Consider the following 22,909-nt stretch of genomic DNA (forward strand, 5'->3'; position numbering starts at 1 on the left):
GAAAACAGAGCCAGGATCACGTAAATGAAGCTTGAAACTAGAATCTCCTTAGAGAAACTGAAACACAGTAAACTCAACAACCCTACTTGGCAACACACAGACATGAAAACAACATAAGTAAACATCATAAACAATAAAACACAGATGCAAGGAAAAAATACAGGAAAGAGACAGAAACTGAGAGGGGAAAGACGGAGAAACCAGCAAATTATTTGTCTTAGAATCAGTGATGCTTGTGAAGAGAAGTGGGGAGTAAAGACAAAAATAATGGGGAAGCATAAACAAGAAAATAAATGTGTAAACAGTAAACCAATTTTTATAAATAGGGGGGAAAAATGATGTAGATGAAGGGTTCACAGGGAAGCTGGGAGAATCCTGGAAGGGGAAGAATGGGAAGAGGCTCTCGGTATTATCTTCCAGATCCTGCTTTTCTCTAGTTAACATGGTCAAGCATCTTCCTGTTTCATTTCATCCTAAAAATTGTCGCCCCTACCTGGTTGAGTCCAGCTTTTAGAAGCAATAACAAATGATGCAATGTTCCATGACCAGTAGAGGGCAGTGGCTGCATTCTCACCAGCTGCCTTTGATCGAAATTCATACTTGATTTGGCAAGTGTAAGATTTTAGACACTTTCCTATTTTTAAGTCTCCATTTCAGCAAAGAAGAAAATTCTCAGATGGAGTAAAAGCTAAGGAGTTAGTGCAGTCTCTCAGACAAACAGTCTGGTATAGTGAAATACCTTGGAACTAAGAGTTGCTGCTACTGCTGCTGCTGCTGCTAAGTCGCGTTAGTTGTGTCCGACTCTGTGCGACCCCATAGATGGCAGCCCACCAGGCTCCCCCATCCCTGGGATTCTCCAGGCAAGAACACTGGAGTGGGTTGCCATTTCCTTCTCCAATGCATGAAAGTGAAAAGTGAAAGGGAAGGCGCTCAGTCATGTCCGACTCCTAGCGACCCCATGGACTGCAGCCTACCAGGCTCCTCTGTCCATGGGATTTTCCAGGCAAAAGTACTGGAGTGGGGTGCCATTGCCTTCTCCGTGGAACTAAGAGTTAGGAGACCTCTTTTCTGGTCTGAGCTCAGTTGGGTAACTCATTTTGTGACAAGCAAATCAGTTCACTTCCTCAACCATGACTGTGCATCAGTAGAGCCAAGGTCTAGATACTTCAGATAGAAAATCCTGTCTTCTAAGTCACAGATTTTCATAGTGGGATGGAACTTTAGATATTATCTGGTCCAAATCCTCCTCACTTTGTAGGTAATAACATTAACAATGATGATGAAAGATGACACTGAGGTAGAGTTTACTATGTGCTATGTGCACATATACACACACACATACATATACACGTACACAGTCATACACACACACACACACACACACACACACATTTTATCCTTAGTCTTTATGACAACAAATCTAGGGAGAAAGATACTAATGACAATTGTACTAATTATCCCCATTTTACAGATGAAAAAACCAAGCCACAGTGAGGTTAAGTGACTTTCAAGGTGTCATAGCTGGCAAGCGGACAGTGATTCAAACATATACAAAAGCTCCAGAATCCATGCTCTGAATCTTTACTTTCCATGGGTAGGGAGATTGCAGCTTACAGAGATAACGTGACTTATACTAGGTTGTACAACCTACAGCAAAGCTAGAATCACTCACATAAGCTGACTTCTTGTCTCATGCTTTGCCCAGCTGTCTCTCATAGAAGGCTTTAGTAATTATAGTAATAACTGCAATTAGCTGTTTTATTTTTTATTTCTTTTTCTTTCTTTTTTTTACTACACCACTTGGCTTGCTGGATCTTGGTTCCCTAGCCAGATCTGTTTGTGTGAAAACAGAGCCAGGATCACCTAAATGAAACTTGAAACTAGATCCTCTAACCAGGGATGGAACCAAGGACCCATGGCAGTGAAAGCACCATGTCCTAACCGCTGGCACGCCAGTGAATTCCTGAGTCAACTTTTTAAAAAAATGAACATAGATTGTTTATCTGGAGTATGTAACTCAGGTACTAAGTGTATTGGGTGGGCCAAAAAGTTTGTTTGGGCTTTTCCATAAGACGTTACAGAAAAACCCCAACAAACTTTTTGGCCCACCCAATACATAAAGGGCAAAATTTCACAGCCAGAAAGTCAGATATATTTCACTAAAAGTAATGGAGTGTAGATACTATTACGGAAAGAATTGATCTTAGGATATGTTAATTTACAATTTTTTCCAATTGCACAAGTGGTTTCATTTGTTTCAAATCTAATGACAAAATTTAGCCTAAAATGAAGTTTTTAGTTAAAGAAAGAGCAGGGACTTAAACCCTAAAGGAAATGTCAGGGAATTTTTGGAGAGCTTTATTTTGGAGAGCATTAGCAAAGTCTTTGACCACTTTTAAGCCACTCTTAACCCCTCAAACAATTTTACACATGTAAATGGGACAGAAAATCAGAACCCCATTACACCCTTTTTCCAGTTAAATTCTTGTTTAGTTTTGGGTTTGCAGAAAATCCTGATGATGACTTAATTTTATTCATTGTGGGAAATGCCACAATACATGTGAACAATCCCTAGTTTAGGAGAAAGTGGAGAATGGAGGAAAGCACAGGGCTCCCAGGCTCACTGGAGGTGACAGCTATGGAAGAGGAAAGAGCTTGGTCAGGGAAGAGGGGCTGGGGAGGCTGAGTGCACTTTCAGCCCAAGTGCCACGTTCAGGAGCCACACACAGGCCAAGCTGTGTGGGTTACCTCCGGGTTGAACATCCGACAAGCAAACAGGAGAGATTCACTCGTATTTCTCATCAAGTGGAAGCACACCTAAAGTGAGTCAGGTCATCTTTCATGATATCATGTCAGCTTTCAATCAAATCCTTATTCATTTCTGAAAAATTTACTTTCATTACAGCTCTGCTTAAGGTTCAGCCAACCAAGATCTCATGACAAAAACGGAAGGTTTTTGTTCTAGTTCAAGAAAAAAAAAAAAAAATCAAACCTACCTCTGCTCAGCTTGGCTTCTAGTTCAGAGGTTTCTCTGTTAATCAAAAGAGCTGTGCTACACCTTTAATGCTGTGCAGTGGTTAAAGACCAGGCTTAAAATGTCCCTGCTCTTGAGGATTTAAATTTAGACCCATAAAAAGGTGCTTGTGTAAAAACCGTAAAGAACATTCAATTTGTTATATTTGGAGAAAGATTTTACTGGAAATATAAATTTCACTTAAAAACTGTTTTGTGGGGTACAGAGGTAGAGGAAACCATCTAAAGAACACAACCGTTATTTCTGTGAACCAAGGACATCTGTGCTCAAGTCAGAACCTGCTGGTTCTTTTCCATGTTCAGTCTTCCTTCTCTCCTGGTCTTCACTTAGTCACCCCCACAGCAACTAATTGAAATATCCCAGAGGATTATAACCTTGTATGAGGAACCACGGGGTGAAACAGATCAATTTCGCAAACAGCAAAGGTCCTTATCAAAGTTTCTCTAATAATAGTGCTGTACTTAAAAATCGATTAAATATAACAGAGGATGTTATAACACGACTCCCTTGAAATGAAAAGCTTTCTATTGTCTGTGCTAACATTTCTAGGTCACATCTCCCAAGAAGCACCAATGTCACAGGAATGAGGAAATGACAGTTTTTTTTTTTTTTTGCATGGTGAGTCTTCTATGGAATATATCAGTTTTGTCATTAACATCCATCACCAAAATTTTGGAAAGTAAAGAAGCCAATTTCCCTTTACTGTTTATAGACTACATCACAGTTGCAAAGGTGAGATGCATACAGGGACTGGGAAGTGATATAAATGCCGAGTGGGATGGACCCATGGAAAGGTGGGAGGCCTTGACTGGTACCAGTTGGTTGTTGACATTTACAAATACTGACCCAGTGTAATCAGATCATTTTTCTCCCCTCCCACAAGAAACTGAAAATCTGAACTTTCAGATGGAATCCTCCAGGTTTAAATTTTTAGCAACTAATTCAAAAATTGAAAAGCTCTGCACTGGTTAAAAAACCATGTCTATGGGCCAGGTTAAGTTGGTGGGTTGCCATTTTTATAACTTTCAGTATAAATCAAAACTTAGAATATAATGAAAGCAAAGGAGTTGGTGGGGCCATTCCCTGAGCTTATAGTTTTCTATGGAATTTAAGACTGCTTTAAGTTCATGTTGTCTCAGCTCTGAAGCTGAGAGGTCAGTCAGTTTCTTGGACATGTGATGGGAGACAGTGGATAGACAAAAGCAAGGGGAAAGGTAGAATTATGAAGTGCTTCCAAGGGAGACTACCCTGCTGGCTCAGATGGTACAGAATCCTCCTGCAATGCAGAAGACCTGGGTTTGATCCCTGGGTTAGGAAGATCCCCTGGGGAAGGGAATGGCTACCCACTCCAGTGTTCTTACCTGGGTACTTCCACGGGCAAAGGAGCCTGGAGGGCTATGGTCCATGCGGTCACAAAGAGTTGGACATGACTGAGCAACTATCACTTTCACTTTCCCAATGGTAAAGGTGACTTGCCCTTCTGCTGCTGCTGCTGCTAAGTTGCTTCAGTCATGTCTGATTCTGTGCGACCCCATAGACGGCAGCCCACCAGGCTCCCCCGTCCCTGGGATTCTCCAGGCAAGAACACTGGAGTGGGTTGCCATTTCCTTCTCCAATGCATGAAAGGGAAAAGTGAAAGTGAAGTCGCTCAGTTCTGTCCGACCCTCAGCGACCCTATGGACTGCAGCCTACCAGGCTCCTCCATCCATGGGATTTTCCAGGCAAGAGTACTGGAGGGGGGTGCCATCGCCTTCTCCAGAATTGCCCTTCTAAATGCATGTTTTTTGTTTTTTTTTTCTGTGGGGCATGTGGGATCTTAGTTCCCTGACCAAGCATTGGAAGCGCAGTCTTAACCAATGGACAACCAGGGAAGTCCCTAGACGCATCATTTTAATATCATAACTTAGAGGAAAGTCAGACATATCCCATTTCCTTCAAAGGCATCAGTAGTACATCCCAATGGAAACACAGAAGCCATTACCTAGTTCTGCCATGGACACAGTTGGGGAAGTCTCTCCATTGGTGAAAGAGCAGTAGGGGAAGAAGCCTGATGCTGGTGTGTAGTCACATATGGGTTCTGGTTTGATTCCATTGATATCAAGACCTGACTGGTCCGGGGAAGGCTGTATGTCCAGGTAGAAGCTGCTGACGGCAGAGTCTGCCTTGCTGCCCTCGGGGGTGTGCCCGTCGATGTAGTTGCTGAGGTCATCGTGAAGCTCCGTGAGCCCGTTGGCCGAGATGTTATAGGTGGGAGTCAGCGGCTCGGCCTCTCCAGGCTGCTGTTGGTGGTCTCGCTGCTGCTGCTGCATCCGGTGCTTCTGTACTTCTGCATACAAGCTGTCTCTCTGCTTTTTCGACATGCGGCCAAATTTTACAGCTGGAAGAAAAAAGCCAAGCCACACCATATACAATATGTTTTTCTCCATGATCCTCTCTGGTATGCTTTAGGACTTCCTTTGAAGTTGCAGATAATTTTAATCAAAAACCACATAACCACCAAATAAGGACATGATCCAGAGGTGAAAACGGTCCTACCTCACATAGGCTTGCTCCACATCCCTGACAGCAAAGATACATCCTGGAGGAGCTAAGTTTCAGAAACAGACCCAGGGCTGGTAGAAGAGACCTAGAGCAATGATCAGCTTGGTTTTCATGCTGTCACATAACCCTATGCTCAGTGGGAGCTACTGGACTGCGGTTTGATGGGTTTGTTCCCTCTCGACCCAGGCAGTTGGTCTAGACACTTCTTTTCTTAGTGTTCAGACTCGAGCACAGGGATGCACAAACTGACCGGTCTACATCAGGGCACAAGCAGTCAAATCTCCACATGCATTCATTTCACTAATCCGTACACTTAGATGAGTTTCTTTCTGATCAAATAGCCAAATCTGGGGCTTCCCGGAGCAAGCTCAACAGACTGCATGAAGCATTTGCAATTCCCTGGGTTACACCTCTGAGTGTACCCCTCGCCTGCTCCTGGGTCATGTGGCCCCTTTGAAACCCTTGGACCCATCTTAAAAGGATACGTTCTGCTATTCTCATTGAGCCTCAAGTGAAAAAGAATATTAGGATTTTGGAAGTGGTAGGCATGGACAGAGGGGCCTGGTACGCTGCAGTCCATGGGGTCGCTAAGAGTCGGACACAACTGAGCGACTTCCCTTTCACTTTTTACTTTCATGCATTGGAGAAGGAAATGGCAACCCACTCCAGTGTTCTTGCCTGGAGAATCCGAGGGACAGGGGAGCCTGGTGGGCTGCCGTCTATGGGGTCGCACACAGTCAGACACGACTGAGTGACTTAGCAGCAGCAGCAACTGCAGCTCTGGGGAAGATCCCTGCCAGGAGAATTTGTGTTCGCAGCCCTTCTCTGTGCCATGTGTCCCCACGTTTAAAGTGGAACAGTGACTGGAGTAACTTTCCAGTTCACTTAGCATTTCAAATGATTTCTCTTGAAACATCGAGATAACTGAGAAAAAAAAAAAACCTGTGATTTCCTGGTCTGAACTCCCCCACTAACCCATTTATTTCTCAGCCTAAGTAGGTATAGATAAAGCCTCTGGCGGAGGGACTAAGATCTCCTGATTATGGTTAAATTTACACCCGACTGGGTAGATGAATTCACACATTTGACCATCAACAAAATTCTGTGAGTCTTGGGGCAAGAGGCAGGGTAGATGGAAGTGAAGTTGGGAATCAGTGCCCAGCCCAACTTGTGGGATCCTTTTCCTGCTAAGGAGGATGTGGTTTCCTTTTGCCTAGAGGAAACAAGTGAGCAGGATTCTGGGCAACTTCCAGTATCCATGGCTCAGGTGACAAATTGGGTGGGACTTGTTAGATAGCAGTCAGGCTGATGTGGGCTATGAATTTCAGGCCTAAAACTGTCGTCGTTTAGTCGCTAAGTCACGTCCGACTCTTTTGCGACCCCGTGGACTATAGCCTGCCAGCCTCCTCTGTACATGAGATTTCCCAGGCAAGAATACTGGAGTGGGTTGCCATTTCCTCCTCCAAGGGATCCTCTGCAACCAGGGGTTGAATCACGTCTCCTGCATTGGCAGGTGGATGCTTTGCTGCTAAGCCACCAGGGAGGCCCTGTCTAAAATTGTATAAGCCCCCAAATTCACTCCAAGCCCACAATAACATGAGCTGTCACTTATATACAAAATCTTCACAAGGCATACTGAAGGTACTTAATTCTTTTTGAAAAGAATAGTCTAGAATCCCCAAAGGGATTAATACCTCTAATTAATAGGGGGAAACTGGTTCTGCCATGACTCTGAATTGTGTTCTCTTTTCTTAATGTTAAAAACAGTAATCACACTATCCCCTAAGTGAAATAAATGGATCAGGTTTTTGTTTTTTGTTTTTTGGCCACAGCACACAGCTTGTGGGATCTGAGTTCCCTGACCAGGGATCAAACCCATGGCCCTTGTAGTGGAAGCATGAAGTCCTTACCACTGGACCACCAGGGAATTCCCTGGATTAGGTTTTGAGAAAATGCACACCCATCTGTGATTTTTTAACTTACAGACTCATAAGAGATAAACCTAGTTGTGTGAGTTCAGGGCCACTGGAAGTTGAAATCTGTAGAGTTGCATATCACAGGAATTTCAGAGGATATGGTGTAAGTTTTATGACTTGCATCTTCTGATCCGCAAAACTTCCCTTTGCTTCTACAAATTCTAAGAGGCAATCCTGTGTACAACTTGTGCCTGGGTAGGTCCACAGGCCCGAGAACTTCTGATTCTAGGGAAAGCAGACACTCAGAACACCTGTCTAGCAGCCTGAAAGGTTTTTCAGACCCTTATTTTTCCAGGGTCTGAAACTCCACTGGAAGTGATGTTTCCTTCAGAGGGATCTCTCACGGTAGCCAACCAGCCAGTATATTCAGTAAAGTCCTTAAATGTATCTACTGTGCTATCAGCCCAATTTTCTTATATAAGAATAGTCTTGAAATCTGGTGTTGATTATTTAGTGCACTGAAGACAATTTTCCAGGAAGATCCTAAACTGTTTTGCAACTGTTAAAATAGCTTGTTTTAATGAAAAGAACATTTGTCATTGAGGCCTGCTTTGCACTATTTCCACACATACTGGATGTACAAATATTTGACTTTGGATCCAGTTAGCAATAACAGCTAATGCGTCCCAACTGCCAATAAGCTGACTAGTATAAAGCACATAACAATTAGCTCTGCCTTGTGTTTTCTATGAGAAAAAAAAAAATGCTTCTAGAAGGTATCCTTTTTCAGATCCTCAGGTGACACCTGAACCTCCCATCAATTCATCCACCTGCAATGACTTAAACATCAAAAATCTGAAGGTGTTCTGACCACATAGACATTTCTTCTCCATGCCCCCCATCCTGCCCTGCATCAGCCAGTGAGCTGACTGGATGGTTTATGGACGAGAAAGTAACTGCTGTGATACCCACAGGGATGCCAGAGGAGGGAAGACTGGAGGGGGTGGTGAGGGACAGAGGGGACATATTCTGGCAGACTTGGGTCCAGGCTTCAGAAGGTACTTTCACAACCCTGTGCTATTATGCAACATAGGCTGCGAGAGCTCACCATCTCGAGACATCCCCACGGCAAGGCATTTCTGTAATCGACAGTGCTGGCAGCGGTTTCTACTGGTTCGATCAATCAAACAGTTCTTTTGACGAGGACAGGAGTAGGTGGCATTGCTTTGCTGACTTCTCCTGAAAAAGCCCTGTGATTCAGTTATGAAATAGAAAACAGGTTAGTGTCAGCTTGAGCTGAATGATACTAAAGGCAGGAAAGGAAGCGCCCGTCGGCATGAATATTTAATGGAGAATTAAAGTTGTAGCACAATCATCCTGGAAACCATTAATGAAATTAAAGTCACTTCTTTTTCCTTGAGTAAAATGGGTCCCCAGAGCCCAATCCTCTGTCCCTTACACATGCAAAACTTTCTTTAATTGCAATAGACATTTGCTTATGTAGAAGGAAGAGGACCAGGCCCTGTTCTTGGCTTCTAATGATTGAAAGCTATATGCTTAATAACAGTGGCACAAAGGCACTCATCTTTAACCTTCACCTCCAACACATTTTTAGTAGAATAAACAGAATGCTTCTCCGTATGCCCAGAGACGAGAAAGTGCTAACCTAAGCGGACACTGTGGCAGTCTCAACTAGACCAAATAAATCCACCACTCTTTAGGTATCTTTCATTCCCCAAGTCAGAATCTACTGCTCCAAGAAGTTAAATGACACGTGGGTGGATTATCTTGGCAGATCAATCAGACTGGGAATACTCTACCCTTGAGAGTTTGGAAAAACCATCTTTTCAGAATCACGGACTTTCAGATTGAACAAATCTGAGCTGATGTTCATCAAGTCCCACGTTATTTGTTAAGCACTGTTTTGTAAATAAGAAGGTGTAATAAGATGCATAAGGAGTACTGACCTCAAGGATTCCATTCATTTACTCATTTATTTATTGATTCATTCATTTTTGCTAACTCCTTGAGCTAGATTCTTTCTAGCTCATTAATGTTCATTGCTTAGTCTTTTCTTAAAGCTGTCAGTGTTCCTTTTAGTTACATTTTGGTAGCAATCCGTGAGTTTTGGTATATAGTATTTTCATGATTATTCAATATGAAACACATTCTAGTTTTCAATAGATCTCTTTTTTAATCCATATGTTATTTAGAAGCACATTTTAAAAAGCTAAAGTAAGGTTGATTTACAATGTTGCATTAGCTTCTGGTGTACAGCAAAGTAACTCAATTAGATATACTCTTTTTCAGATTCTTTTCCATCATAGGTTATTACAAGGTATTGAATATAGTTTCCTGGGCTATATAATAGAAACTTGTTATTTATACAAGCACATTCCTTATTTTACAAATATATGTGGGGTTTGTTTCTGGTTATTGCTTGATAGTTGACTTATGTCTCATTGGTTTTGAAAACTAGGAATGTATTCTGGAAAAAAAAAAAAAGGTAACCAGAGCCATTTCTATGAAGCAGAACCATGAAGGTTACAAAAGTCTGTTATCATCTTTAAATCTTTAATGGCAAAGATAGTTGACCATGACCAAGGGGACACCAGTACCAAAGGGTAAGGTAAAACCCTGAAGAACGGATAGAATGACAGAGTGCTGGGCAAACTGATAAGAGTGCTCTCTCACCAGAAGATTTTTCTGGAGGCCAACTTGGCAGTTATACTAAAATCCTTTAAAAACATGCCTATCCACTGAACTAGAAATTATTCTTTAAGGAATATATTTTAAAGGCATGATAAGAAAGGTACAAGGATTTACCTACTTGGATGTTCATCACAGCACTATCTGTAAGGTAAGACACATTTATAAACATGCTAAATGTCCAACAGTAGTGAACTGGAAGAGTCATGTTGGATATCTGTATATTCAGCAACCACTAAAAATGGTATTTCAGAAGTACAATTATTGACATACGGTGGTGACAGAAATGTACTACTTAATAAAAAAAAAAAACAGCTAAAGAACTAAACACAATATAATCCAATATTGGAGGGAAAATCCATATATTTAACACAGAAGAAACCTTTGGAAAATTATGCCCTCAAATGAAAACAAATGCTGATCTTTTTTTTTTTTTTTTGGTTTGTTTATCTGTGCTTTTTGATTTTTCTATACTATGTGAGTGGAAAGGTATTCGAGCTACGCAAGAAGAACTATTCACTACATCTGCTTTTTTCCCTGACAGCTGGGGACTCTGTGGATTAAGTCATGGTTCTGATGGATATAACCTCGGTTTCCAGTTTTTTCCTTTTGGAGACCAACCTAGGATGGGAGGGGCAGGCACTGACCTTTTACCAACTCTCTGATGTCTACCAAGCTATTCACTAACCAACGTGGGCAAGGTTAGGGGCCCAGGATCTCAATCTGTCTCTCTACTATACTTCAAATTTTCCTGATATCAAGTCTGATCTCTACTGTGAGGCAATCCCTCTTTTCTCAAAATATCTAAAGCTGTTTTTCTTTTTTTTCCTTAATGTGTTTCCTTTCTCTGTGACAAGAAAGTGAGAAGTAAAACTTTCTTTGGCACTTAATAGACTTCAAGAAAATATAAATGGTAACAGAGGCAGACGATCCTTAAAAAGAGATACCAAGAGGTCACCTGTCTATGTATTCGGTCGAGTCAGGGACATATAATCTCTGCCAAGGCTGAAAGGTATTTCGTTCTTTCTTGAGACTATACCACTCCATGTTTGCTGTCACTGCAGGGGCTTGTTTGTTTGATCAGTTGCTCAGTCACATCCGACCCTTTGTGACCCCACGGACTGCAGCACGCCAGGCTTCCCTGCCCTTCACCATCTCCCAGAGCTTGCTCTAACTCAGGTGATTGAGTAGGTATTGCCATCTAACCATCTCGTCCTCTGTCGTCCCCTTCTCCTCCTGCCTTCAATCTTTCTCAGCATCAGAGTCTTTGCAATGAGTTGGCTCTTTGCATCAGATGGCCAAAGTATGGGAGTTTCAGTTTCAGGATCAGTCCTTCCAATGAATATTCAGGATTGATTGGTTTCATCTCCTTGCAGTCCAGGGGACTCTCAAGAGTCTTCTCCAACACCACAGTTCAAAAGCATCAATTCTTCGGCGCTCAGCCTTCTTTATGGAAGTGGAAGTGACAAACAGATTCAAGGGATTAGACCTGATAGAGAGCTTGAAGAACTATGTACAGAGGTTCACAACATTGTACAGCAGGCAGTGATCGAAACCATCCCCAAGAAAAAGAAATGCAAAATGGTTGTCTGAGGAGGGCTTACAAACAGCTGAGAAAAGAAGTGAAAGGCAAAGGAGAAAAGGAAAGACATACCCATCTGAATGCAGAGTTCCAAAGAACAGCAAGGAGAGATAAGAAAGCCTTCCTAAATGCACGATGCAAAGATAAGAGGAAAACAATAGAATGGGAAAGACTAGAGATCTCTTCAAAAATGAGAGATACCAAGGGAACATTTCATGCAAAGATGGGCACAATAAAGGACAGAAACGGTATGGACCTAACAGAAGCAGAAGATATTAAGAAGAATACACAGAACATCTATACAAAAAAGATATTAATGACCTGGATAACCATGATGGTGTGACCACTCACCTACAGACAGACATCTTGGAGTACGAAGTCAAGTGGATCTGAGGAAGCATCACTACAAACAAAGCTAGTGGAGGTGATGGAATTCCAGCTGAGCTATTTCAAATCCTAAAAGATGATGCTGTGAAAGTGCTGCACTCAACATGCCAGCAAATTTGGAAAACTCAGCAGAGGCCACAGGACTGGAAAAGGTCAGTTTTCACTCCAATCTCAAAGAATGTTCAAACTACCACATAACTGTACGCATCTCACATGCTAGCAAAGTAATGCTCAAAATACTCTAAGTTAGGCTTCAACAGAACGTGAACTGAGAACTTCCAGATGTGCAAGTTGGTTTTACAAATGACAGAGGAGCCAGAGATCAAATTGCCAACATCTGCTGGGTCAGAGAAAAATCAAGAGAATTCCAGAAAAAAACATCTACTTCTGCTTCATTGACTATGTTAAAGCCTTTCACTGTGTAGATCACAACAAACTGGAAAATCCTTCAAGAGCTGGGAATATCAGACAACCTTACCTGCCTCCTACAAAACCTGTATCCTTGTCAAGAAGCAATAGTTAGAACTGGACATGGAACAACGTACTGGTTCCAAATTGGGAAAGGAGTACGTCCTGTATATCATCACCCTGCTTATTTAACTTATATGCAGAGTACATCATGTAAAATGCCGGGCTGGATAAAGCACAAGCTGGAATCAAGATTGCTGGGAGAAATATCAATAACCTCAAATACGCAGATGATACCAGCCTAATGGCGGAAAGTGAAGAGGAACTAAAGAACCTCTTGATGAAGGTAAAAGAGGAGAGTGAGAAAGCTGGCTTAAAACTCAATATTCAAAAAACAAAGATCATGGCATCTGGTCTCATCACTTCATGGCAAATAGATGGGGAAACAATGGAAACAGTGAGAAACTTTATGGTCTTGGGCTCCAAAATCACTGTGGATGGTTACTGTAGCCATGAAATAAAAAGACATTCCTTGAAAGAAAAGCTATGACAGACCTAGAGAGCATATTAAAAAGCAGAGACATTACTTGCTGACAAAGGTCCATTAGTCAAAGCTATGGTTTTTTCGGTAGTCATATATAGATGTGAGTTCGACCTAAGCAGGGGTTTAGTTTGTGTTTCCTTTTGCTGATAAAAGGGAAAAAAAGGGTCTGTGTCACAAGGATTCTGTTCCATTTTGTTCTCTAATCACTGAATATGAAGAATGTCTACACGATCTCTCTTTTTTTCTTTAAATGGAGCCAGTATATGCAGACTGCACCATTATCTCCCAGGACCTCGTCTATAGACCAAATCACAGTATGTGCCACCTTTCTTTCCAGGTTCTTTTGTACCTTTAGTATTCTTAGGATCCTTTACAATGTCTCCACTTTCTTAAAAACTAAGAAATCCATGTCTAGACACCACTCTTGAATAATGCTTGGGTCATTATCAAAGGGAAAAAAGGTTACTCTTTAGGTTTTACACATTAAACTTAAGTGAACATCAAACCACCACTAATCAAGTTCCAAAATGTTAGCACAGAAGCCATATACAACCACCAGTTTGCTCTGCTAAAAGGGAACCGTGAGGGAATAATGATAATGATACTGGTGAAGATACGATGGAAGGAGAGATCTTAATGAATGCATTATTTTAAATATATTTTTTAATGTGGACCATTTGTAAAGTCTTTACTGCATTTGTTACAATATTGCTTCTGTTGTTCGTGTTCTGTTTTTTTGGCCATGAGGCATGTGGGGTCTTAGCGGATTGAACTCACATTCCTTGCATTGGAAGGTGGAGTCTTAACCACTGGTCTGCCACGGAAGTTTTCTAATCATATCTATTTATACTGTATTTTCAATGCTTTCACATCTTGAGGTCTTGCTAACTCAGAGTCGATTACACTTCCCAGGGCTACCTAGCTTCTAGAAATAGCAAACAACTTGCCTGGAAGCATACAAGCAACCAATCCGGAGACTAGACCGGTCACCGCCTCCCAGGTTTTCCTCGCCCTCTCTCTGCCTCTGACTGACACGGCTTCTCACTGTGGTCCCCTGTGTGGCATGCTATGCCTCCTATTTCTGCTGCTGCTAAGTCACTTCAGTCATGTCAGACTCTGTGCGACCCCAGAGATGGCAGCCCACCAGGCTCCCCCGTCCCTGGGATTCTCCAGGCAAGAACACTGGAGTGGGTTGCCATGTCCTTCTCCAATGCATGAAAGTGAGAAGTGAAAGTGAAGTCGCTCAGTTGTGTCGGACTCTTCGCAACCCCATGGACCGCAGCCTACCAGGCTCCTCCGTCCATGGGGTTTTCCAGGCAAGAGTACTGGAGTGGGGTGCCATTGCCTTCTCCAATTTCTAGGGACTTATGTTATAACCAATTTCTCTCCCTTCATGGCAGTCATGTTTGTGTCTTAGGTGTCTTACCATATCTGATTAACACCAATCCCAGGTAGCATTAAAGCGTGCTGATTATTTGCTCATCACCCTGTGCTTTATATGGATTCCATCACTTAATTTTTTTAAATTATTGGAGGATAATTGCTTTATAACGTTGTGTTGGTTTCTGCTGTACAACAACACTAATCAGCCTATATCAGCCTATGGACCAGTATACATGCGTCCCCTCCCTCTGAAGCCTCCCTCGCCCTGCCATCCCACCCCTCCAGGTCATCACAGAGTGCCGGGCTGGGCTCCCCGTGTTCTGCAGCAGCTTCCCAGCAGCTAGCTGTTTCACAGATGGGAGTGTGTACATGTCAGCGCTGCTCTCTCAGTCCGTGCCCCTACTCCTTCCCCCGCCGTGTCCAAGTCCGTTCTCCACGTCTGGGTCTCCATTCCCGCCCTGCAAGTAGGCTCATCAGTACCATTTTTTAGGTTCCATATATATGATTAATATATGACATTTGTTTTTCTCTTCCTGACTTACTTCATTCTGTGTAAGAGGCTTTAATTTTGACAAGGGCAGCCTGAGGCAGGCACTATCATTTTCCTGGTTTTTAGGTCAAAGAACCTGAGGCTTAGAGAGGCACTAGCTCAGAACCCAAACCCCTCCCCACTCTCCCCCCTCCCCCCTCCCCCCCCCCCCCCCCAGCGTGGGATAAAGTCAGGATCTGAATTCAGGTGGTTTAATTCCAGAACTCACACTTTTATCCCTTTTGTTGTTCTTCTGCTTCTTTTTGTGTGTCAAAAAGGATTCCCACTTGGGGGTTCTTACAGAAGGTGACCATTAAAGGAAGCAGTGTCAAGACACAAGGTATGCATGATCAAGGAGCAAGACTGATCTGTTCTGAAATTAGTTTTCCTCCCGGTTAACCCCTTTAGCTGGCCATGTTGTCACTGCCCAGGCATTTAATAAATTCCTCTTCTATAGCCACCTCCTGATGTGGGTTATTCACAATTTCATGATTTTTCCCTCATTTATCACCAGGAGGGTTATGTCCTCTTTAATTCACCCTAGTTATTTCTAGATTACTTTGGCTCATTTAGAAAACAAAACAATAACAACAACAAACTGAATCCAAGGCGCAGTCACTATCTTTAAAGATGTCTGAGAAATTGTACCACCTATTTGCAAGACAAATCCATGAGGCTTTCCACATGCTCTTGGAGCAATGGTGCTGAGGCCGGAACCAATACGTGAAAAAGGACTCCACTTCTTTAGCTGTCTCAGTTCCGAAGGGCTTGGGGAAAGCAAACGTGCAAATAGACACACCTTACTCTTTACAATCCCATTTACTTCTCACTGAGTCATTTGAGCAAGTGCCTGTGGAAAGTTCAGGGAGTGGCAGCACTAAGAACCACAGAAAAAACCTTTCTTTTGGACTAAGTTGACAGCCCACAAGGCTAGCTATCAAATACCAAAGGGGAGGGGTCAGGCAGGTTTATAAGGTGAGAGCCATGGAGGGAGGGAAAGGGTAAGCCTAGGTGAATCAGACACACCAAACTCTGCCTTTCAGATAGAACGAGGGCTTGGTGTTCCTTTCCTGCCCCTTGTCTCCCCTTAAAACAACAACAACAAAACTCCACAACCCTACAGGGATTTCCCTGGTGGTACAGTGGTTAAGATTCTGAACTTTCAATGCAGGGCACATGGGTTCAATCCTTGATCAGGGAACAAGAATGCCACGTGTCACAAGGCACGGCCAATAAACAAAAAAATAAAAACTCTTCATTTCAGTATATTCTTGGGGTTTCTCAGAGGATTTGGGCAGTTAAACTGATGAAGTATTTAAAACGAATGAGTATATACGAGGAGAAGGATTAGAAGGGCAGAAAGGAAGAAAGGGAGAACGTATGGTAGGTATCTTCTTTCATAAAGCGAGAAGCCTGCTCATAAATGGAGAAGCCAGATCTTGACTGATGTGGGACCTGGAGAGGGTCCCACTGATAAACGAGTAGGCTGGGATCCCGGTCCTAGGGGTGGGGAAGCTGGCGGCCACACAGAGAGCAGTGACAGCGCAAGGCAGAGCTTGGAGTTTTTGGGAGGAACTGAGGAGGTATGGGTAGAGAAGAAGGCGCGGAAGCTGCGAGTCAGCTGGGACAGATGTTAAATATACAATGGTGGAGTTTCACTTCTAAAAGCTGAGCTGATGAATGACTTCTTTGGCTTTCTGAAAAGTTCACTTTTTATGGCTGTCCAGGTACATGGAGATGTGCCATTACAAACACGGTGGGCTTGAGCAGGGGGCCACCATGATGACATTCAGGATACTGGTATTTGGTGCGACTGTGGCACACTACCACCACCTAGTGGCAGCAGACTCACATGCAGTTATTGCAAACAGTACGTTAGAATATGCAAACAGCCTTTAGAGATGAAAGGAAGTTGAGATTACTTGACTCAGTAGTTCTCCAACTGAATGTGTATCAGAATCACCGGTGGAACTTTTAAAAAATACACCTAAGATCTTCTGAACCAGAACATCTGAGGGTATATTCGCTGACATACATGCTCGTTTGAACAATGTGAAAGTGCCATTTTTGTAGGTCAAAAAAGACAACGCGTCATTCTGTATGGTAAACATTTTAACAAAGCTTCCTGAAGACTCTGCTGCTTTCCCTTTGTTAAGAATCAGGGATCTACTCTAGCTCTCTGATTTTGCAGATAACAAAAATGAAGCTGAGAAAGCTGAGTGACATGTCCAAGGCTTCCCCGTGGCTTCATGTCATTGCTGGGACTTGAACTCCAGCATCCTAATTTTAAGTGTAGTGCCTCCCACATAAGCATCTCTCCTGCAGTGTTGGGCTAACAAAACCCATGTTACTCAGTCTTGATTTCCTCACATTCATCAACCTTCCACCTCCATTTCCACTGCCTCAAAGAGAATTTGCCAGTGTTTCCTGCCTTATTTCACCAAGCCTTTCAAAGTGCCTTCTGTTGAGTTTTATTTCTAACTTCTGCCTCTGTTCTTTGGAAAATTCTATTGCCTAGTTAAAAAAAAAATTATTTGGCCATGCTAGATCTTAGCTGTTGCATGCAAGATCTTCTATCTTCACCGTGGGATCTTTAGGTGTTTCATTGTGGGATATAGTTCCCTGACTAGGGATCAAACCTGGGTCCCCTGCATTAGGAGTGCAGAGTCTTAGCCAGGGAAGACTCTACTGCTATATAAAAAAAAAATCTGGCTGTATACTCTGAAAATTTTCATTGATCCCATTAGATTGGCGTTTCCTAGGATGGGGACAGAGGCCATGGGTATGGGAGAAGGCTGATACTGGGTTGCAAGAGCTGAATGTCAAAATTTCAGAAATTTTGTGAACCAATTGTTAAACATAACCATTATTAAACATTAACTTGACATATACATACTACTATATATAAAATGGGCTTCCCAGGTGGCTCAGTGATAAGAATCTACCTGCCAAGCAGGAGATGTGGGTTCAATCCCTGGGTCGCAAGATCCCCTGAAGAGGGAAATGGCTACTCACTCCAGAATTTGTGCCTGGGAAATCCCATTGACAGAGGAGTTTGGTGGGCTGCAGTCCATGGGGTTGCAAAGAATCAGACACGACTTAGTGACTAAACCACCACCACCATATATAAAATAGATAACCAACAAGGACCTACTGTACAGCACAGGAAACTATACTCAATATTCTGTAATAATCCATATAAGGTAAAGAATCTGAAAAAGAATGAATATATGTATATGTGTAACTTAATCACTTTGCTGTACATCTGAAACTAACACAACCTTGTAAATGAATTATATTTCAATAAATTTTTTTTAAAAAGTGATGAAGAGAATGATAACAATGCAGGTTCAATTTAAAAGTATGTCATGTCTATAGCCATCACATTGTGAAGGGCACAAAAAATGTGAAGATCGATCCTTCCAATTTTTAAAAACTATTATCTGATTCAGAAAGTAGTTGCTCACATCATCACTGACAAATGAGAGAAGTTCCAACACATGCTTTTCCTTGTTTCACTTTCCTCTTATTATTGTAAATGAAAAATCACATTGACGCTATAGTCTTTCATCAACCACAACCACAAGTGTGGATGTAAGAGTTCAGCAAAAATCAATGAGTGTATTCAATGAGAATCATCTGTCTACACACATATTATACATCATATATATAATATCTACTATATATTATATGGGTGGCTCAGATGGTAAAGAACCTGCCTATAATGTAGGAGACCTGGGTTCGATCCCTGGGATGGGAAGATCCCGTGGAAAAGGGAATGGCTACCCACTACATTATTCTTGCCTGGGAAATCCCATGGAGGGAGGAGATTGGCGGGCTACAGTCCAAGGGGTCGCAAAGAGTCGGACACGACTGAGTCCAACACTTTCAGACTGAGTCCAACACTTTCACTTTCGTTTCATATATTATATATTCCGTTTATAATAATGTATTGTCAATTGCACTACTTGTAAATTGTATGTAATTGTATCAGTGACATACATACTACAGTTATGTACATATATATAGACACTGTTTTCCAGAGAGTTGATTGTTAAAAACTGACCAGCGGGTGACTGGACTGAGCCCAGTCCTTGCTGGATGCTCGGCTTTCCAACAGGCTGTCTAAGTGGCTCCTCTCTATTTTGGATAGGCACATACCCAGAGTTGTGGCTTGGCCTTCTACAGCCCCATCATCCCCACCACCAACACACACATATACAAACATTCTCCAGAAACTTTAGCTGGATGGCTTTATCTTTTTAAAAAATTAAACTATAGCTGGTTTACAATATGCCAATTTCCTCTGTACAGCAAAGTGATTCAGTTATATATGCCTTCTTTTTTATATTATTTTCTACTATGTTTATCATGGGATATATTTAAAAAATATATTTATTTATTTATTTTTGGCTGTGCTGGGTCTTCACTGCTGGGTGGGCTTTTCTCTAGCTGTGGCAAGCAGGGGTCACTCTCTAGTTGTGGCGTGTGGGCTTTTCACTGCAGTGGCTTCTCCTGTTGTGCAGCACAGTCTCCAGGGTGTGTGGGCTTCAGTAGTTGTGGCTGCTGGGCTCCAGAGCTCAGGCTCGAGAGTTGTGGCGCACAGGCTTAGTTGCTCTGTGGCATGTGGGATCTTCCTGGATCAGGGACTGAACCCATGCCCTGTGTTGGCGGATGGATTCTTTACCACTGAGACACCAGGGAAGACCCTATCATAGGATACTGAATATAGATTTCCTTTGTGCTATACAGTAGGACCTTATTGTTTATCCATTCAATACATACTGAATGGCTTTATCTTTATTCCGAACAGAACACTTCCAGACCCACTGATTATTTTCCCAGTCTCTTTTCCTCCAGTGTTTCCTTGCTCAGGCAAGGGTACCACCCTTAACCCAGATATTCAAAGCAGAAAGATGGGCCTCCCTGCTCCCTCCCCATCCACATGCATGCAGTTACTAAATTAGGCTGTTTCTGGTCATCTTCATATTCCTCAAATCCATCTACTTTTCTCTATCTTCACTGCAATTTTCTCAGGTCCCCACACCTGCCATCTTCTGAATGGGTTATTACACAGCCTAGGACTTGGAGCAGTCAACAAACACTTGCGGAATGAAAGACCAGAGGAAAAATGATGCCATGATAAAAACCTGTGGTGACAATCACATGGTGAGCTCCTATTCTATACCAAGCACCGGGGAGCACGCTTCACAAACATGATTCACACGCAATTCACAGCTTTACAAAGCAGGTATTTTTATGTCTATTTACAAATAAGAAAATTCCAGTTCAGAGAGGTTAAACCATCTTTTCAAAGTCACACAGCAGTTGAAGGAGAGGCGCCAAGATTTGAATTCTTGAAATCTGGGTACATCTTAACCCAAAGGCCAGAGAGTTCTTAATATACTACCCAGAAGACATGCATACAAAGATACGGGGCAGACCAAACAAAAACAGATAAACAACAAACAGGTAAAAAAGCCTCACTTTTCAGTTGTACAAAGTTCCATATAATGGTTCAGACATAAGCTGAGGGAGATGGCATTTTATAGGGTATCAAATACTAGGTTTATACAAGTAGGAAAACAACTTTCCTTTGCTAGGTCTTTTTAATAAAAGGCTTTGAAATAGACGTGACATTTCCTATTGGGGTTATTAATGTCTTCGCCCCCAAGTGGGCCTTAGCGGCAGAGACCTGTAAGTGTAGCTGGGAAGGTGTTGGGGTGGGGTTCTGGCTCTCAGGGGCTCCCCTCCTGCTCGGGGCTCCTTCCCAGGGAGGCACAGGCTGAAATGCTGATCTGATGTTTGGTCTTTTGACAATTTTCACTTAATGAATTGATTCCTACAGTTCATTAACATACCCACTTCCACTTCTGTATACACATATGTCTTAATTAGCTGCTCATTGGCTGTTTAATTACAAGAAAACAGCTGACAGCTGCCTTGCTGAATTCTAATGGCAGACGCGTTGGAACGGCTACACATTTGCTTTTGACAACCGAGATTTATTCATAACTCTATGATTTATTGTGAATGCTCATATGCCTGAGTGGATTATTGTATTTTCCAAGCCAACTGAAATGTTGGGATCTGGGAGACTATGGAAGTGGGAATCCCTCTCATTTCACTCCCGAGGCTGAGAAGAGCAGAGAATCCTAGCTGGAAAGGTATGAACTCAATTTCAGTTTTATTTATTTTTGGAACTTCCTGTTGGAATGTTCAGAAGTATGGGGGAGAGAAAAAAGACGTATCTTTGGATAAACGTGGGCTTGAAAGTTAAGGATTTAAAGTTAAAAAAGAATATAACTGGCAACTTAATTTTACTGAGGGGGAAAGAGGGCATGCATAAATTAAAATCAAAGAAAGGAAGAGGCAAAAGAAATGATAAAATTAAAGTCGGGGGAGGCAGGAATAACATTCCAAAAGGAAGCAAAAGAAAAGGGAAATTTGTTCTTTAGGAAAAAAAACAAAACAAAACAGGAAACATCATTTGCCAAAGTGAGCTGGTATGGCCCCACACTCAGGCAGCTGGTAGCAATAAATCATGGCAAGATGGATCTTCTCAACCACTTTTCCGTTCAATAGTGACTGAACTCCCCGTAGAATTGTACGTGCAAATGCTCTCTGATTAAAGCTGACCTCATGTGTTGTATTTGGTAAGAGATGTCTGTTTTGCCATACATCTGGTGGTCTGCCATGCTCAGATCCAATCCTGGTGACACATTCAGCAACAGTGATTCCCAAGCAGGCATGAGAGGCCTTACTCTGAGCCAGACACCACGGTACACCCTATGCACCACAAGCTCACAAGCCCAGCATTTTCTATGAGCAGAGACATGATTAAGATCAAACCAAAGGAAAAAAAAAAAAAACCAAAAAAACTAAAAACAAAAAACCCCCTCAAATACCCAAATCATCTTGATGCAAATTGGGGTTTAACACATCCAACCACTTGTGCATTTATTTCATCACAGGCCTGGAATATGTTGCTAAATAAAAAATTTGTTCTTACCACCTGTCTAAAACAGAAATGAAATTCTGATGTCACAGGATGTAATAACAGCCAAATATAATTTTCATTTTAAATGGCTAGCTCTAATACTGGGGCCAAGTGCTATAAAGTGCTGAAGTAAAAATGTTGAGCATAAATGTACTAATGCTGAAAAGTGGACAAGATTGACCCAGGGTGAGTGAAATTTTACAACTGAAATGAAAATATTAGAACCCTTAAAAAAGAAAAAAAATTTGGGCCTAAAAGGAACATTTGTGGATATGTGTTTTTAACCTAAAACATAAGCAACTCCAGAAAATGCTTTAACTCTTTAACAGAAAAAAAAAAAAAAAGTACTGATTTATATGTTCTGGGATATCTCTGAAAAGACTTGCTAATTTCAGAGAGAATATTTGTTAATGCAAAAAAAAAAAAAAAAAATTCCAAGTTCTCCCTTTCCTGGGTGGAAGAGGAAGCTTTTCATAAGACATCATCTTAAATGTATTAATTGATGAATAAATATTTGACACATTCTTAGACTTATCACAAGGTAAAGGGTCTTAAGTGTAATCAGAAATCAATTTACTAACTTCAGTACTCAACTGTACATTATTATTTAAGAAGTCAGGGACCTCCCTGGCAGTGCAGTGGTTAAGACTCCATGCTTCCACTGTAAGGACCATGGGTTTTAAACACTGGTTGGGGGAACTAAGATTCTGCATGCCGCGTGGCATGGCCAAAAACTAAATAAAAATTAAAACTGGCACGCAAAAAAAAATCTATGATGGACAAAAGCGATCAAAATTTAAAAAAGAAGTCATAGTTGAATGATAATTATAGTTAACACTACCATATGATATGTAAGAAAGTTGATATGAGAATAAA

General features: G+C 41.9%; 1 protein-coding gene across 16 annotated transcripts in view; it reads right to left on the reverse strand.

Moving 5' to 3' along the window:
- RORA (RAR related orphan receptor A) overlaps positions 1–22,909 on the reverse strand; it is an 809,419-nt gene that overhangs the window by 20,590 nt on the left and 765,920 nt on the right. For all 16 annotated transcript variants that reach the window (XM_086321296.1, XM_086321298.1, XM_086321304.1 and 13 more), the window contains 2 exons: positions 8,600–8,741; positions 5,016–5,411 (listed from right to left, as the gene is read on the reverse strand). In XM_086321296.1, the coding sequence (XP_086177422.1) occupies positions 5,016–5,411; positions 8,600–8,741 (538 nt within the window). The remainder of the gene's footprint in view (positions 1–5,015; positions 5,412–8,599; positions 8,742–22,909) is intronic.

This window comes from Bos grunniens, chromosome 10, assembly GCF_055505025.1.
Source record: "Bos grunniens cultivar Pamir isolate PY7600 chromosome 10, Bosgru_T2T1.0, whole genome shotgun sequence".
NCBI lineage: Eukaryota > Metazoa > Chordata > Mammalia > Artiodactyla > Bovidae > Bos > Bos grunniens.